The sequence below is a fragment of the Tenebrio molitor genome, chromosome 1 (genome assembly GCF_963966145.1).
Source record: "Tenebrio molitor chromosome 1, icTenMoli1.1, whole genome shotgun sequence".
NCBI lineage: Eukaryota > Metazoa > Arthropoda > Insecta > Coleoptera > Tenebrionidae > Tenebrio > Tenebrio molitor.
In genome coordinates, this window is record NC_091046.1 from 6,581,555 (window position 1) to 6,598,460 (window position 16,906).

Below are 16,906 nucleotides of genomic sequence, written 5' to 3' on the forward strand. Positions count from 1 at the left end.
GTCTTGTTTCAGAAAGGCCCTCGCGAAAAAGTCGATGTTTGAATTCCGAAGATTCTCCTGCATTGCGTAAATTATTCGAAAGTTTTATGTCCTGTAAGCAATTCGGTCTGCGATTCCTGCCGCAAAAGAATTAGTCAGCTGGCGATAACTGGTGACTGTAACGTAACGACCAGGAAATGATGGGTTCAAATTTGCGATGAAAGGACTTGGATAATTTCATTAGATTTAGACCTCGGACAAATTGCCAAAAAGGCGAAAGGTTAATTGCAACCGCGACGCTCCTCCACATTTTTCCCCCGCTTTTGCCACTTCCCGATGATGAATAAAATCGTCCTGCTCTCCTGGCCGCCTCCTTTAATTTAAACAAACCGACGCGATATTCGCTCCTTTTTTCCAATCGTCAAGTTTAATTACACGAAATGAAATTTCGCGACCCGGTAAAGTAGTTTGTTTAAGATTGGATTTTTGAATCCACTTCTCGACGGAATTGGGCAAATATTTCCACTTTCTTGCCGATGCTGAGCCGTGCTTTGCAATTAATTAATAATTTCTTGAGCCGAATTGGCAAAAAAGCACAAGATATTAATTAGAGACGGAGTGAGAGAACTTTGGACAACTTTAACAAATTTAATTGCTTACGTCATTGAGGTTTAACTGCTGGGAATTCAGTAATTGCTTTCTGAATATCTTTTTATAATTTAATTGAAATTTGCTTATAATTACAATTGGATCGTTTAATGAAATAACCGGTGTAACTGAAATTATAATCTATCGGCTAAGGCAGAATTTAATGCGGAACGCAGATTTCATTAAAACTTGTGTGATCAAGAGCCATTTGGCTTTCATCAAGAATTTTATTACTTTATTACTTCTAACGTAATGCTTACATCCAATACTAACTTTTTACATAAAAAAAAAACATAATCATAATCATATTTACAGTAAGAGTGAGGAAGGTAAAGCTTTCGTTCACGCGAATGCAATGCAGTTCAAGTGAACGAAAGCGGCCTTACTCTCGAGTGCTGTATTTGGTTTTGTTCGATACCTCCTGTGAGTTTGTAACTTTGTATTCAGAATTTTAAACAAAAATAAATCACATTTTTGGACGGATCTGTTGCTATGGATAAAAATAAAACACAAAATAAACAAAGTCCTGGAACGTCAATAAAGTGGTTGTGTGCACGTTTTGGAAGTTGTGGAAATGGATGATGAAGAGTTGTAGGTTCCTGATGATGTCCTGGAAGAAGCATGTGCCGCGAGGGACCAAGTGTTGCCTAAAAAATCAAAATTACGTTTTCAGAAAGAATTGGAAAAATAGGAGTGAATGAAAACGAGTGAGTGAACGAAAGAGAAACCTTCACGCACTGGTAACTGTGAATACAGACTCACTTTCTAGGGAGGTATCGAACAAAATAATATATCCTTCTCAATGGGTTAAAAAAATGTAAGAAAGCAGGCCGTGGTGTCCTCGCTTTTCAAAAGTATTTGGTATTTTTAGCTAGTACGCTTTGACATTTCCTGCAGATACATAACCTCACTTTGTTAAAAAAAACCATCATGTAGCACTAAAAAACAACAGTGAAACTCACGTTGGCTAATTCTAAAAAGAACTGTTTTTACCAAAGAAACAGTTCACAGCGCTTGCTGCTGACTAAATCCCGTTTAACTTCTCTTATTGGATAGCTAAGCCATACGTTAACAGGAACAAAGGCAAGCACCAGCCCGCATGACCACAATTTCTTTCATAAATAAAGTATGACGATTCAAATCTGGGCATCATTGAATCGATTATGTCGCGGTAAAAATTGCCTCTCTTTAGATTTGTAGGATGGAAATGGACAAAAAACTTACCGATGCGAATGACAGGTGGCAGAGCAGTCGATGCCAGTGTACTCCAAACGAGCAACAGCACAACTATCACCGCCATTTCAATATCACCGATCGAACAATCAGCATGACCCGATATCACTGCATATGCAATGCAGCATCACATCGAAACCAACACACCAAATTAATACCATCAACAATGTTTATAATTAGAATACACTTAGACAAACATTGATTTAGGGAGGGTCCGTACACAAATATTTGAACACTTGAGTCGAGTTTATCTAATTCATTATTACACTACACTGATTTTATTTATTTAGTTTAACGGACCTTTCGAAGCTGAAATGTTAGATGGCGACGAGATCTTATCTAAATGAAATTTCTTAACGGAAACCTAACTGAAATTGCAACGGATTGTTGTTACATCTCAAATAAATAAAACGGCACCGTGTCTACGCTATGAAGAAAAATAAAACCGTCTACAAGAATTGCTTCCAGTCGATGCGAAATAATAAAAATAAAGACCAGTCAGCAGCTTCTAATGGATACCACTGCAGCGGAACCAATTTACCTGAAACACAAAAATAAGACGAATTAGTCGATTATGGAGAGCTTTCTCGCTGTTTTAATCAATCTTCGACTGACATATCAAGCCTCGTTGCATATCGACAAAACTGTTTGCTTTCTGAAATGCCAATCCGATAATTGAAAAGTTCTGGAAAAATCTACAGTGCTCCCACTTAAGTCTTACATTTGTGTAACATTTTATTCAATTGTTATACCTCCAGTTTGTCTACGTTTTCCACCAAGAGAACAAGTAGTAAATGATATGATATGCAAAACTAAGCGGAGCAGTTGTGTGGTCGCAGGCTAATTGGAACAAGTTTCATCAAACCGCTCCCATAAAATGAATAAAAATGAAGCTTTTGTGTAATCTTTCAAACTAAATATTTTGCGGGAAAAAATTGCCCGAAAGCTGAAAACTATTTCGTTCCAGTGGAGAAAATGCAAACTTTAGCTTGATAATGCGGACTTTTATTTTATTTGTTTTAAAAATTTGTTTCACATAAAACCCTGCGAGCTATTTGAGCATCATCTACATCAGAGTAGCTACCGGATGCTGTGATAGTAATATCTAACTTTTTATTGCTTGTCGCAGTGGTTTTTGCTTTGTTCGACATATTAAAACTCCTGAACAGTTGTTGGGAAAAAAATGCTCCACTTTAATTACATGAATCTACTAACACGACTACCCATCTGACATCCTACGAAATAATCATATTTTCGAATATGGAAAATGTTAATACATATAATGTACATAATCTATGTATTGTTATGTACAATTCCAGTAAAATATTCTATATGTAGAGAGTGATTTATTAAAACTAAAGTTTCTTATAAGGGAATAAAAGACATTTTTTAAAAAGGAAGATCTACAAGGAATTTTAAATTTTACATTATTGTTATGTACGTATTTGTGTCCATTTTTAGAAACGTTGGAATTTCTATTAATGTCTTGAGTTGGTCTAATATTTGACCTAGTTGCTTGTGGTATGTCATACTGTTGTATTCTTAACATTTACTTGCATTCAGTCGAGATGCCTCCATTCCAACCCTGTCATCATTAAAGTTTTGTAAAATATGTGGAATGTTACCAAATTATATTTTCATCTGTTCGTAATATTGCTTTAATTAGTTCAAAAAAACACAAACAAAATTACTGTCATGAATGTATAAATGTATAATTTACGATGGGAACATTTATGACGGTTTTTAAAGAACGACAGTAATTATGTCAGATAAATCCGGAGCTGTTAACTCACAATTACTTATTTTAAAGAATTCCGTGAAGTAAGATTGAATTATATTAAATTAAATTAGGTAAATTACCCTGCATAATTTAAATATGTGATACCTAATTATACCTAAATACATACATACAGGGTGATTTACGAGGAATAATGAGCCCGATGGAATAGAAAATGCAACCCGCAATTCATCAGGAGAAAAACCCGGACATTTACCGCTTCGATGTCAGGCTTTTTGTTGCAATGTATTGTGGGTTGCATTTTCTATTCCGTCGGGCTCATTATTCCTCGTAAATCACCCTGTATATTGAATTAGAAAAACGTCGACAGACGTCTGGAATGCATCGAAGTATTTCTGGTTGCATATACCCGTTTCAATTTAAATTTGGAAATTTTTGCCGAAACTGGGACAAACAAGTAACAGTGCTGTATGTCCATTCTTCGTTATTGAAAACACAATTACGAAAGTAAGATCAATCTTTTATGTTCTGAAGTAAAAACCATTTTTGCGTTAAAATTTGATTCATAGTGACAGTTGTTTGACGTTTATTAGGTAAGTTCCCAAATATACGAAACTTCTGACACTGTCAAAGTCATAGCCGCCCCTTATCTAGGTAATTGTTGATCGCAGCGTACATAAATTTAAATTTCTTGTTATTTATTCTAGAAATACAGGGTGTTTTCGAAGTTGAGGCGTTCCTTGTAACATGAGGTACTGCATTATTCTTAAGAATTTTAGCCTAAATCTTCTCAGCAAAATGTTTTTATTAACAGAAATAAGTGATTGAATATTTTTATAGGTTTCTAAAATTTTGGGTCCGGTCCTGTTTATTTCTCAGCTATACTAGATTCACAAACTGACGTGGCCCAGGATAGTGTCTTTCCGGAAATCGCTCTGCGTACTCTCTGGTCGCCGCAGTTGCATTTTGATAGCAGCATTGCCCATATATCTGTGAGGTCCTTATTTTAGTAATGATGAGCTCTTCTGACTAATTAGATGACAACTCTGACAGTATTTTTGATTAACGTCCATTCTCATTTGATTTTTTTTCTCGATTCTAGTTTCTAAAAAATCAGCGCAAATTTGAGCAGGACCGCTTTCAAAAATTTAAAAAAAATTAACTTATTGTATCTTCGTTGCCGTACACATTTTACTAAGGTGATTTTGGCTAAAACTCATACTATCTATCTCATCTTAAAAGAAACGCCTCAACTTCGAAAACACCCTGTATAAATGATTATAAATGTACAATTTCCATCTAAAATGTTTTATGACAAATGAAAATTACAACAAAAATTAGAACAAATTTAAATTTTTTGTTATTGTTAATAATTCAGCTTCAATCAATTGCGTTCGGTGTCAATAAGTTTAAGAAAACAGCCAAGATTCTTTTCGTTCTTGTAGGAAAAGAGGTTAAATAATAGCAAGTCGAAAATTAATAAATAGTTGATTGAAAAGAAATTCTCTTAAGAAATGGCACAAAAAAATTACTAAGAAAAATGCTGACACACTTCAATAAGAGAACTTTAGGAGGTAACCAGTTAAAAAAGTTGTCTAAACGCAAGAAGCATTAATAAACTAAAACTTATTGTATTATTGTAGAAATCTTTTTTTATATTTGAAACTGAAAACTTTTGTATTTATCATAAATATACAAATTTTCACATGTTTACGTTTAAGAACAATAAATTATTTCAAAAATGTTATATGTTATGTAATTAAGAGCAAAAATGAGGTTTTATGTGCTGGGGCTGTAGTTTGGCTCCAGAACGAATAACATTCTTCAAACGTTCATAACGAATTATTTAAGAAATGTTAAGAAATCAGGAATTATTTTAAGATAGAAGATTGGTTGGACTGATAAATTAATGTAACTAGTTTTGGAAAACGGTACTATCCCTAGTACCTATAAACAACGCTATAAACAAAATCCGAAATTTCTTTTTTTAATTATTCGTCTGTCACCCCGTTTTAATTTGGATAGATTTGGCAGTATGTTTTCCAATTATTATGTACAAGTTTCTTGATTAAATCTTATTTATTCACTTCAGCTTTAGAAATGAATTTGTTAAAATCTGAGTTCGGAATTTTAAATGATTTAGCTAGTTTACTTTATCTGCCGCTCGTTAGCTGAGATAAACTTTATCTGCCGCTCGTCAGATGACATGGCATAATGTCATATTTTACTGACGTTTGAAGAAGAAAATAAACTAGCCAAAACCGAATAGGGAATTCCACAATTTTTCTTAGAAAGCAAAATAATTGCCCCAATCCTCCCACGTATTCTTAAACACTAGATAAATTTAAAATGTTACAGGTAGTTGGAACATTACATCTAATGTGTATCTTTATATATTTCTAACACATTTCATTATAAATTTTAAACGTATTTATAAAAAATTCAAAAATGGAAAAATTCCCTATTCATTTTTGCTTGACAGAGCATCCAGATGAGATTAATTGTTAATTTTTCTATAATCGTTGATAATTTAGAATTTTGTTATTAATTACTAGCCATCCACCACGTCTTTGATTCAATTTAAATTATGTGTGGTGTCAATATCGGACAATCTAGATGACTTGGAAACAGGGGATTAAAACAATAGATAATTGTTGACCCGATTTGTATTTTTAAAAAAGCTCTAATACCTAATGTACATATAATGATTTCAAACTATTAAACAATTAGCGTTATTAAAATATCGCGCGTTCAAATAAAATCCTGTGAAGGCGTTGGAAACCGTCAATTGTTGTGCTTTTTTAAAGCGTAGATTAATTGGAGTATGTTGACAGCCAACTTAAAATTTAAAGCCAACAATCTTTCTTTTTTTTCTTTCTTTGCAATGTTTTACCTACATTAAAAATAGAATAACTTAACGATTCCTATTCTCGAAGCAAGTATCTAAGGGCACCCTTTGCTGAAAACAAATATGTTCAGTTATGTCCCGATTAAACATAAACAAATGTCATTCGTGTCAAACGGCGGGAAATTCAAACTTTACACTGTTCTAAACGGTTTAATTTTTCCAACGCCTACTCAGCCCAGGATTTTATTTGAACGCGCGATATTTGTAATAAGGACAATATTCAGCAGTCTGAAATCTTTTAAAATTCGCATTGATAGATCCTTTTGACCCAACGAACTGGTGATGATAGATCTTGTCCAACGATACATTTCCCATATTCCACTTTGATCTAGTAAAAACTCTGGAAATTTTTATATAGATTTTACAATAATTGGAAAAAGTCGTTTGTATCCCATTACATGATTTATTTTATTTTTGATTCCATCAAAGCAACAGCGAAAAAATAACTAATTTTGGATATATTTTCATTTTATAATTTTATCCCGGAGCCTCGAGCTGTAAAATATGTGACAATTTCATACATGTTAGAGCGTTCTATTTATTTTCCAATTTTTTGAACAGAAAATACAAACAAATTCTGAATCACGTTTAACGTAAATCAATTTCAAATTGGCTATAATATAATTTATTATATTTTTTAATTATTACCATCAACATGATTTAAGTTTGCCAGTTGGGGCACATGTAAAGTAGGGAAATAGTACCGTCACTAAAAATTACAGCTTGCCAGAAAAGAAAGTTACCCATTTCGGTTAGGCCGTTGTCGTTTTTTCCTCCCTAAATTACTTTCTATAAATTATCGCCAATATCCTCCCACAGTTCAAATCTCTGGGTACGCCCTTGTCGAATATAAAGTATCTAGATTCGGGGTAGCCAGTGTAATAGTTCGGGGTAGAAACGATGTATAAATAATTTATAAAAAGGCGGCGGACCGTTTCATCAGCTGTAGTACTTACTAATTTCCTGAGAAACGAGCGACAAATTATGTATGAATGCAGATGATTAAAAAATGTACTTCCTCCCTCATAAATTTTTAGCAGGATTAGCAGGAAATTAGTCGTTATTTTAACCTTTAACGTACCATAAATATTGACGCAGCGTCTCTTCTTTAATAAGAAGCGGAAAAAATCCAGTGCAGAAGCGAATTTTATTCGGGACGATTCGAAGATGAATTCTGTCTCTCGATAATTAACTCCCACTCCTGGTTAAATAACCAGTAACCATATCAAATTTTCAGCTTTCCTCGCTTGTGAATGTTCGCCTGATGAAAGAAGCGATCCATTCATTTGCAGGACTGCGAATTTAGAAACTGAAAAGCGTTTAACCCTCACGTATGGCCGCGAAATATCGACACAATTCGCAAAACCAACCCCGCCACATTCGTTTAATTGGGCGACCTCGTAAAACTTCTACCGCGAATGCTTTTATCTGCATGCTGCGGGCTTTCTTTGAAGCCTTCATTCTAATCACGTAATTATCATTAAGAACTTTGTTGCAACGAGCGTCAGAGCCGTCATGTAATTGACCTTATTCATAGGCAACGTTTAAGTATTTTGATTAATTGCGTTTAAAGTAAACGGCCAAAAAGGAAGTTGAGGTGGTGCACCAGATGCAGAGGAAACACTGCCAACTTGACCCAGATGGCTGAACAAACTTGAGCTTTTGTGTTATTTGCAAATGTACTAGGTGATCGTAAACAGACAAAACATTTACTCATTTATTGTATTTAATAAATGTGAAAATTGCAGATGGATGCTCTCACAAAAACACAAATATGTTTTATTTATTCGACAAAATATAAATATAAATTTTTTATATTCTGTTTGTAATAAAATCGAAAAGTTATTTGAATGACAGGAGAGGAAAGTGTATCATTTCCTCCCGCAGGTGGAGTTTAAATCGCTCAAGGGAGGAAATGACACATTACTCTAGATATAATAGTATATTATATATTGAGGGAGACAAATGCATGATTTTTCCTAAGGTGCAGTTTGTAGCCAGAGGGCGAAGCCCGAGGGCTACAAAGCACCGAGGGAAAAATGAGCATTCTCTCCAGAAGTATATATACTATTTTTTTCACGGTAGGGAGTAGAAACAGCACAAAAATCTCAAATTTTAAGAATAAAAAAATGATGACAAATGAGTTGTCATCTTTCGATGAATTTAATGGAATTAGTAGTTGCCTTGACAACACAATTAGATTTTTGTCACAACAGTCAAAAAAAATGAAAACTCCCATTAGATTTTTGTCACAACTGTCAAAAAAATGAAAACTCCCTAGGGAGCAAATATTTGCAAATATTTGCTCCCTAGGGAGAAAATGCTCTACTTCTGTCACGATGTTGACATCCGAAAAGTTGATTTCTACTCCCGATCGTGAAAAAACGTACATTTTTTCTGCCACCTTATTTTTATTTAGAAAAAAAGTATGTTATTATACAGGCTGATTCACGTAGTCCGTTCATTAGAAATTTTCTGATTTCACAAAATCATATTAATATGAAAATTGGTAGTTGACTATAATCGACTACTCCAAGTTCAAATGAAATATTTTCAAAATGGTGGCACTTCCGGAAATACCGGAAATCGATGCCATCTTTGTTTTTTTAAATAGAAAGGCCCCATTTTAACTTCACATTTCGATTCTACCTTAACTTTTGAGTTTAGTACGTCTTTTTGTCAATACTTATCTGTCATCGTTTTTGACCTATGTCATCTTTTTTGCAAAAAAGTGAGATTGCAGGGCTTCATTAAAAAATTTATAATTCCTGAACCATCAGAAATAAATAATTTATTTTTACTTTACTGACTTGCCAAAGATTTGGCCGCTTTTTTGCGCTATCAACGACATTTTTTTTGTGTTTCATACGCCTACTGCAATTTTTTAAAATTGATAATCAAAAAATGTCGAAAACTTCATTTTTTTAAATGGCAACTACCGTTTCTGATACTAGATATAAATGTAAAATTACATTTTAAGGCCACTTTTATTAACATTATGTATGCCTATTTGCAGCCGTTTAGGCGTAATTTCAAATTTTTGAATAAAATATTCTTTTTAATGAGCTATTGTTTTATTTGAATTTTTATTCAAAAATAGCATTGCAATAAATATTAGATAACAACAAAACAATAAAAAATAAGCACATTAACAAAAAAATATTTTAATGTAAATGATTTCATTGAAAATATTTTTTTGTTAATTTGTTTATTTTTTATTATTTCGTTGTTATTTACTGTTTATTGCATGTGATTTTTGAATAAAAATTCAAATAAAACAATTGTTTGATAAAAAAAAAGAATATTTTACTCAAAAAATCGAAATTACTCCAAAAGGGCTGGGAATAGGCATACACAATGTTAATAAAAGTAGGCTTAGAATTAAATTTTACATTTATATCTAGTGTCACAAATGGTGGTTGCCATTTAAAAAAATAAAGTTTTTGACAGTTTTTGATTAGCAATTTTGAAAAATTTCAGTAGGCGTATGAAACATAAAAAAAAATTCACTAATGGCGGGAAAGATCGGCTAGGTCTTTAGGAATTCAACTTAAAAAAATCAATTATTTATTTGCGATGGTTCAAGAGTTATAAATTTGTTAATGAAGCCCTGCAACCTCGCTTTTTTGCAAAAAAGATGACATAGGTCAAAAACGATGACAGATAAGTGTTGGCAAAAAGACGTTCTAAACTCAAAATTTAACGTAGAATCTAAATGTGAAGTCAAAATGAGGCCTTTTCATTTAAAAAAATAAAGATTGCCTTGATTTCCGGTATTTCCGGAAGTGCCACCATTTTGAAAATATTTCACTTGAACTTGAAGTAGTCGATTATAGTCAACTACCAATTGTCATATTAATATGATTTCGGTAAATCAGAAAGTTTCTAATGAACGGGCTTCGTGAATCAGCCTGTATAAGTTTAATAAGTAACAAGTATCGCGCGTTCAAATGAAACCCTGGGCTGAGCAGGTGTTGGAAAAATTAAACCGTTTAGAACAGTGTAAAATTTGAATTTCCCGCTGTTTGACACGAATGACATTTGTTTATGTTTAATCGGGACATTAAATGAATATGTTTGTTTTCAAAGCAGGGTGTCTTTAGATATTTGCTTCGAGAATAGGAATGGTTAAGTTATTCTATTTTTAATGTAAAACATTGCAAAATAAGAAAAAAAGAAAGATTTTTTTGGCTCTAAATTTTAGGTTAGCTGTCAACATGCTCCAATTAATCTACGCTTTAGAAAGGCAGAACAATTGACGATTTCCAACGCCTTTCCAGTCCAGGATTTCATTTGAACGCGCGATAGTATCTCTTATTAAACGCATACCGTGCGATCGAATAAAAAAAAAATCAGAGTAGGCGAAAATGGTGGTTTGAACCAATCAAAGCATCAGAATAGCACAATCCAAGTAACTCGATTTGTTTTTTATTCGATCACACGTTATAAGCCATTCAAAAAGGGAAGAAAAGGCCACTTTTTGTTAAGGTGGTAAAAAGATTTAATTTTTAATTTGTTCCGTAAAAACGTACCTACCTAGTTTCATTACATTTTTTATTTTAGTAAATACATCTTGAGTTGAGAATATTCATGTTTCAATTGTGTGTTAATTACATATTTAGTTGTAATTATTTTGTAATGAAAAAAAAATTAATTATCTCGTACTTTTAATGTAAACAATGTTATTGCTGCTACTCAAGGGATCGATACTATTTAAAAAGATGAATTACTGAGTGGAATCAGGGGATTCAAAATCTAAGAAATTCCTTTTTGAGAGGATTTCCCTTGCCATTCAACGTGGAAACGCTGTAAGCATTCGGGGCACTTTTCCAGATTCCGCATTATTATCGGAAATTTTCGCATTGTAAATTAAAAATGTTATTTTATGGTAAATGTTTTACATTTTCGTTATTAAATTTTTCTTGTCGAAAAATATTGTTTAAAGTCCCCTTTATGAGCGCTTTCACAAGCGACAACTTTTAATGGTTTGCTATGCATTGTTGTGTCCAGAACTCTAGGACGTGAATATGAAAAAGTTTTCCACTTCTTCGTCCTTAACGTCACGTTAGAGCTGTACTGTCAATTTGTATTTTTAAAAACTCCGAACCCACTAACGAAATGTATACCCTTTCTGAAGTAACACTACGAACTATTTTCGTAACACAAATTTTATTCATTTAAATAATTTAGTAATTTACTTGTCGAGAATCCCAGACATACATGTAAAGCTACTGTGGAGGATTTGTTACTACAACTAAAAAAATTATAAACAATGAGAGATTGTTTCTCGGAATATTTCTTTCGCAGTTTAAGTTTGCCAAGAGTATTATTTAGAAGTTTTTACTCCTGCACTTTATAGGTTGGTAAGTAGCTTCACACATTAACGTTCAAAGTGGGATTGAATCCCACGAGAATAATGCTCCGTTGTCGGAAATAGCTAAAAGTCTCAGAAGTCTAATTCTTAAAAGGTGCTTTTTTCCAGTATTCACGATTTTATGATGGCATTCATTGAATTACCTACATGTTTAAATACATAAAATAAATGGAATTAATTTTCACAATCAAATTATATAAAAATGTATAAAATTCCAGACGCATGAAATAGTTCCAACTTTATAACAAGTATTCAACGTAATTACAGTTTACATAATTGAAATTTTCTATTAAACTACAAACAGAGTTATAAATATTTGTAACATCATAGTTGGGTATGATTTAAATGTAGACATACTCGTTCGTACAGGGAATTTCACGAGTGATAACGAGACCGGCGGAATTGAAAATGCAACCAACAATACATTTCCAAAGTTAACTCACTCGTGAGATATCCTGTAAGTATATTTTAGCAGTCCCGTCTGGATTACTTTGTGTAGGACATACATGTTTCTTTCTTAATTATTTTTATTAACAATAAACTTTTAATTTACATGTTTTAAGCAACCACGTAATCACACAATTTTTTAACGGTATATGACCAATTTTCACAGCACACTGCGTTATAATAATTCAATATAAATGTAAATAAACTCTTAACCACAGTCTCGCGAAATTGTTGTACTTAATTGAATTATGTATCTTTAAAACCGTTCCACTACTTAAAATGTAATACTTAAAACCGTAAAAAGTTACTTTAGAAGTTTTATAACTATAGGTACGTTTTGTAGGCTACGCTGTCACGGTTCAAAACACTTGCAAACTTTCTACTTTTAAATTTTATTACAGTCAACCACGTCACATTGGAAATTTTTCTGGAGAAGTCCGATAACTGAGTAAAGTATAATTGTACGTTTTCTTCTCCTCGAAGATTTCATAACAGAATATAACGTCCCACTCATCCAAGTTTAGATAATCGAACGTTAGATAATCGAACGTGTCATTTCAATTATTGTAGTTACGTAATTTTGTTCAACTTATAGTTATTTATTATACGAGCGGGCTAAATGAATGTTTAACGAGCGATGCGTTTAACAGCGCGAGCGGCGAAGCCGCAAGCGCGTTAACATCGCAAGTTAAACATTCATTTAGCCCGTGAGTATAATACAACTGTTTATCCAATTTTACACTAATAAACCTCTCCAATTTGAGTGTAATTTTTTTTAAATCAAGTCCGAAGCTTGTGTCACTAATCATCTATGATTGTCGAGTCGCTGAGTGTGATTTTTTGTTGCCATGGCTTTATTGACATGAGAAAAAAAAATCGGTGTGACAGTGAATTATTTTATCCCACGGCCTCCTAGATTCATAAGAGACTCGTCTCTTATCCGGCCTGCCGCATTCGTAGTTCTAAGCATTATTTTTGTTTTATAGGGTGCGCCACAATACGGGGCTTATGTGTTGTACTGGTTGCCTGCCTTGCAGGAAATTATTGTTTTATACGTGTTTTCAACATTTTTCAACAGTTTTAACGCACACATACATCTGACACTTTTTCAAAATCTCAAATCAAAAAGATTTTTTATGAACGGTAAATTTAATTTCAACAATTTTCTTTTTTATATATTTTTTTTATTTGTCTGTGTGCAAGTTACAAAAATTTACAATGATAGGAAGTTCTAATTTTTAAATAAGTGTCTCACTCACATTTTACCATGAACAGGACAATGAATTAGTGGATTTCCCGAAAGATTGATGCCAAGATATTCTTCAAAACAAAATTTATATTTTCCTTTGGAATGCTATTTTTGAAATTATTGTAAATTGTATAGTTTGCGAACGAGAAATTGGAATTTTAGCTTCTTCACTTGCAATGGGTAAATTGTAAAGATTATAATAATGAAGATTTACGATAGTGTAAGTTTATCTACCTGCTAGTTACTAAAAAGCGATGCCGAATATCGGCAAAATGCAGATTGTTTGTCCCTCCTGGAATGAACTGCTCATAGTCCTAAATCTTCATATTATCTATAATGTTTAACCTTCCCAAAACCCATTGCAAGTGAAGAAGCTAAAATTCCAATTTCTCATTCCCAAACTATACTAGACCCACAAATTGATCATTGGGGTAACTTAGCCTTCCTCTATCTTAGTAATAAATTAATTTCAGTAAAGGGATTTTCTTTTTCGAATTTGAATCTTGTAAATGTGACAAGCAATAATCACATCCATGGACTGCCTCCGTTATTTTCATAATTAAGTAGCCAGATAAAAAAGGTGTTGCCGCCGTCTCAATTTGAAAATTGGTACTTGGCAAATAAGTAAAGGAAGACAATTTTTCTAGTTTTTCCAGAGAACTATCTTGCAAGGTGACTGAAATATTTACATTGGTCCTTAAATTTTGGAATCTTGGTAACATTTTACTACTTACTTGCATATTCTGCGGCACTCATAATATTACCAGTAGGATCTCTCAGTCCTATCTTCTATGCCGCATTTAAAGTGATATCATTGGGTAGATTATGATAAGAAATGTTAACTTTATGTCGTGAACTAATACAACATTTTTTCTTTGTTTGTGGCATTTTTTAAAGTTTCGACTGCACTTAGTTTTTCAAATTGACAATTTATTATATAAAATGTCATTATTCATACGTATTTTTAGTTGCATATACTAATATATGGGTCACATTAAAGTCGCTAGAGGGACATACTATACGGGTAATTCAAGGTTGGTAGAACTGACTAATTTGTATAATAGGTTGCCTCGTTGAAAATTGCGGGGCGGGGGGGAAAATAACTCGTGACGTAAAATCAACCCGGAAATTTTGGGTGTTCGAATAGAACCCAAGGTTCATAAGCTCCGTGGAGTTTATTGGGTGGCTTTTGGGCTTTATTCTAGCGAGCGAACACCTAATGCATGATCGACAGACTCTGTCGTAAAAGTTTAGTACACTGTGACGTCACGAGTAACTTTTGCGGGGGGAAAAAATTCAGACTATTGCTTTAAATGGCAACGAGGCAACCTATTATACAAATTAGTCAGTTCTACTGTGACCAAAAGTTGGCCAGTGACAGCTCCGGGCTCCCAGGGGGTTTTTCGGGGCAGAGGGCGTGGGTTCGGATTTTTTAAAAAAATGGGCGCCAGGCAGCTATTGTCTTGAGCTGGTTGTTGCTTGTCCAGCTGCCGGGACAAGTGCTCAGATCTTACTCGTCGAAGGTAAGTAAAAGCAAACGCTTTCTGATCGTTAAACAAATTTTGGTTTATTCGGTTACTGCAAAATTATCCACAGAACAGTATTTGGTGGTTCGGTACTGGTTCACACGAATGCGATAATGGTTCGCTTGTAACTACTAGATGAAAATTGAAAGATGCGGAACCAGTACTTTTTGGTGGCCTTAATATCTACTTTGGTCGTAACCAGAAAAGCTTTTCTTTCACATGTGACCGAATCTTAAACTAAACATGATATTCTTCGACGAAATAAAAGATGTTTTGATTCCTGATGAGGAACCTCCCGAACTTAGACTTCCTTCTGATCGAGCTAATTATTAAATGTAAACTTAATGAAACCCAAGGTCAAGATTGGGGTGTCACCTTGACAAAAAAATTAAAATTGATCCTGATAGGAAAGTTTAAATCGGCGAAGTTCCGAAACGTTAAATTTGACTGAAATTTCTTTAAGTTGACACTGGAGATTGAATGAAAAGGTTCTTACAAAAAAATTCTAAACATTTGCAAAGTTTCAAAAAAATTTAGTGAACATACAAAAATTATGAAAGCGAGAAGCGAGAAATTCGAGGCGTTCCTAAATTTTGCAATGCCGCGGTAAAAAAATATGGCGACTTAGCTTTATGACGGGTCTGTTGTCTCCTCGAATAGCGTCCTTTTGACTTGCGGTGTGACCTTGGCGATACGGTGCTCAAAATAAACGATCGCCTCTGCGAACGATGTTCTCCAAAATGGTCGCCTCTGCGAACGATCTGGCTACGAATCGCCCTGCGAACGATCTGGCTCAGATCGCCCTGCGAACGATCTGGCTACGAATCGCCCTGCGAACGATCTGGCTACGAATCGCCCTGCGAACGATCTGGCTACGAATCGCCCTGCGAACGACCCCTAACGAATTGTCGTTAGTGTTGTGAAAATCGGAAGATTCGGTAATTACCTTTCAGCGAAAAAGGGGGTTCTTGGCGCTAAATCGAAGTCCTTCCGGCACTCCTTTACTCAAAAATTTTCGGTACTCTAAAGTTGCGATACGGTACTGGATCAATTCATCCAAACGGGATTGACTCTAAACTGGATCGAACCACCCCTAATACATGGTCTTAGTGAAATGAATTCAAAATTGAACGATAATTACCTCTATAGTGCGAGGGGTCACTCGACCACGAACTCTAAAAGGCGCTTCGCTGGCGTCGCTTCGACGGCTCTCGACGAAGTGTCCGACTTCCGCATTTTTAATCTCGGTACCGCAGTCCCATAAATCGCGAAAATCGTCACGCGCGCGATTCTCGACCTTATTCAGTTGTGCTATAAGGCGGGCTGCGCTTGCGTGGTACTGCGCAATCAAAAATGTGCATTTCCGGTGGTACTACACGTGCGCGTGTCATGACAGGTGGACCGTCATGGCGTCGGTTTGTTTACCTCGAAATTATACCGAGCGGGAGAATTCAGATTTTGGACGGTATTGTGTCGGTAAGTCGTGCACGTCTATCCTGATGTTAATTGCCGTAACTCGCAGGTCAAAAAAAGGACAGGAAGAAAGATGGGGTTGAAAAGAAGGAGATGACTTTCCGGCAAGTTACTAAAGAGGAAAAGGGACCCAACATTGCCGTACGGTCACCTATCGCTGAGAAGAGAAGAAGAGAAAGTGAAGAGAAAGAGAAAGTGAAAGTGGGGTTCTGAAAGATAGGTTGCAGCTCGCCAACCTAGAGGCGTGAGGCCACCTCAGCCTGACATTTGCGGGGGTAACATGTGTTCTTCCAGCCCCCCCGTGGTGGCTGGCACAAATGACTCTAAATTG

At 34.5% G+C, this 16,906-nt stretch overlaps 1 protein-coding gene across 3 annotated transcripts in view; it reads right to left on the reverse strand.

Annotated features, from left to right (window-relative positions):
* Positions 1-16,906, reverse strand: part of LOC138128683 (glutamate receptor ionotropic, kainate 2-like) — a 229,656-nt gene that overhangs the window by 190,159 nt on the left and 22,591 nt on the right. For 2 of the 3 annotated variants that reach the window (XM_069044897.1, XM_069044901.1), the window contains exon 1: positions 1,852-8,992. In XM_069044897.1, the coding sequence (XP_068900998.1) occupies positions 1,852-1,927 (76 nt within the window). In that variant the 5' untranslated portion in view covers positions 1,928-8,992. Of the gene's footprint in view, positions 1-1,851; positions 8,993-16,906 lie in introns of those variants that run through there. The other variant, XM_069044893.1, reaches the window with a different exon arrangement.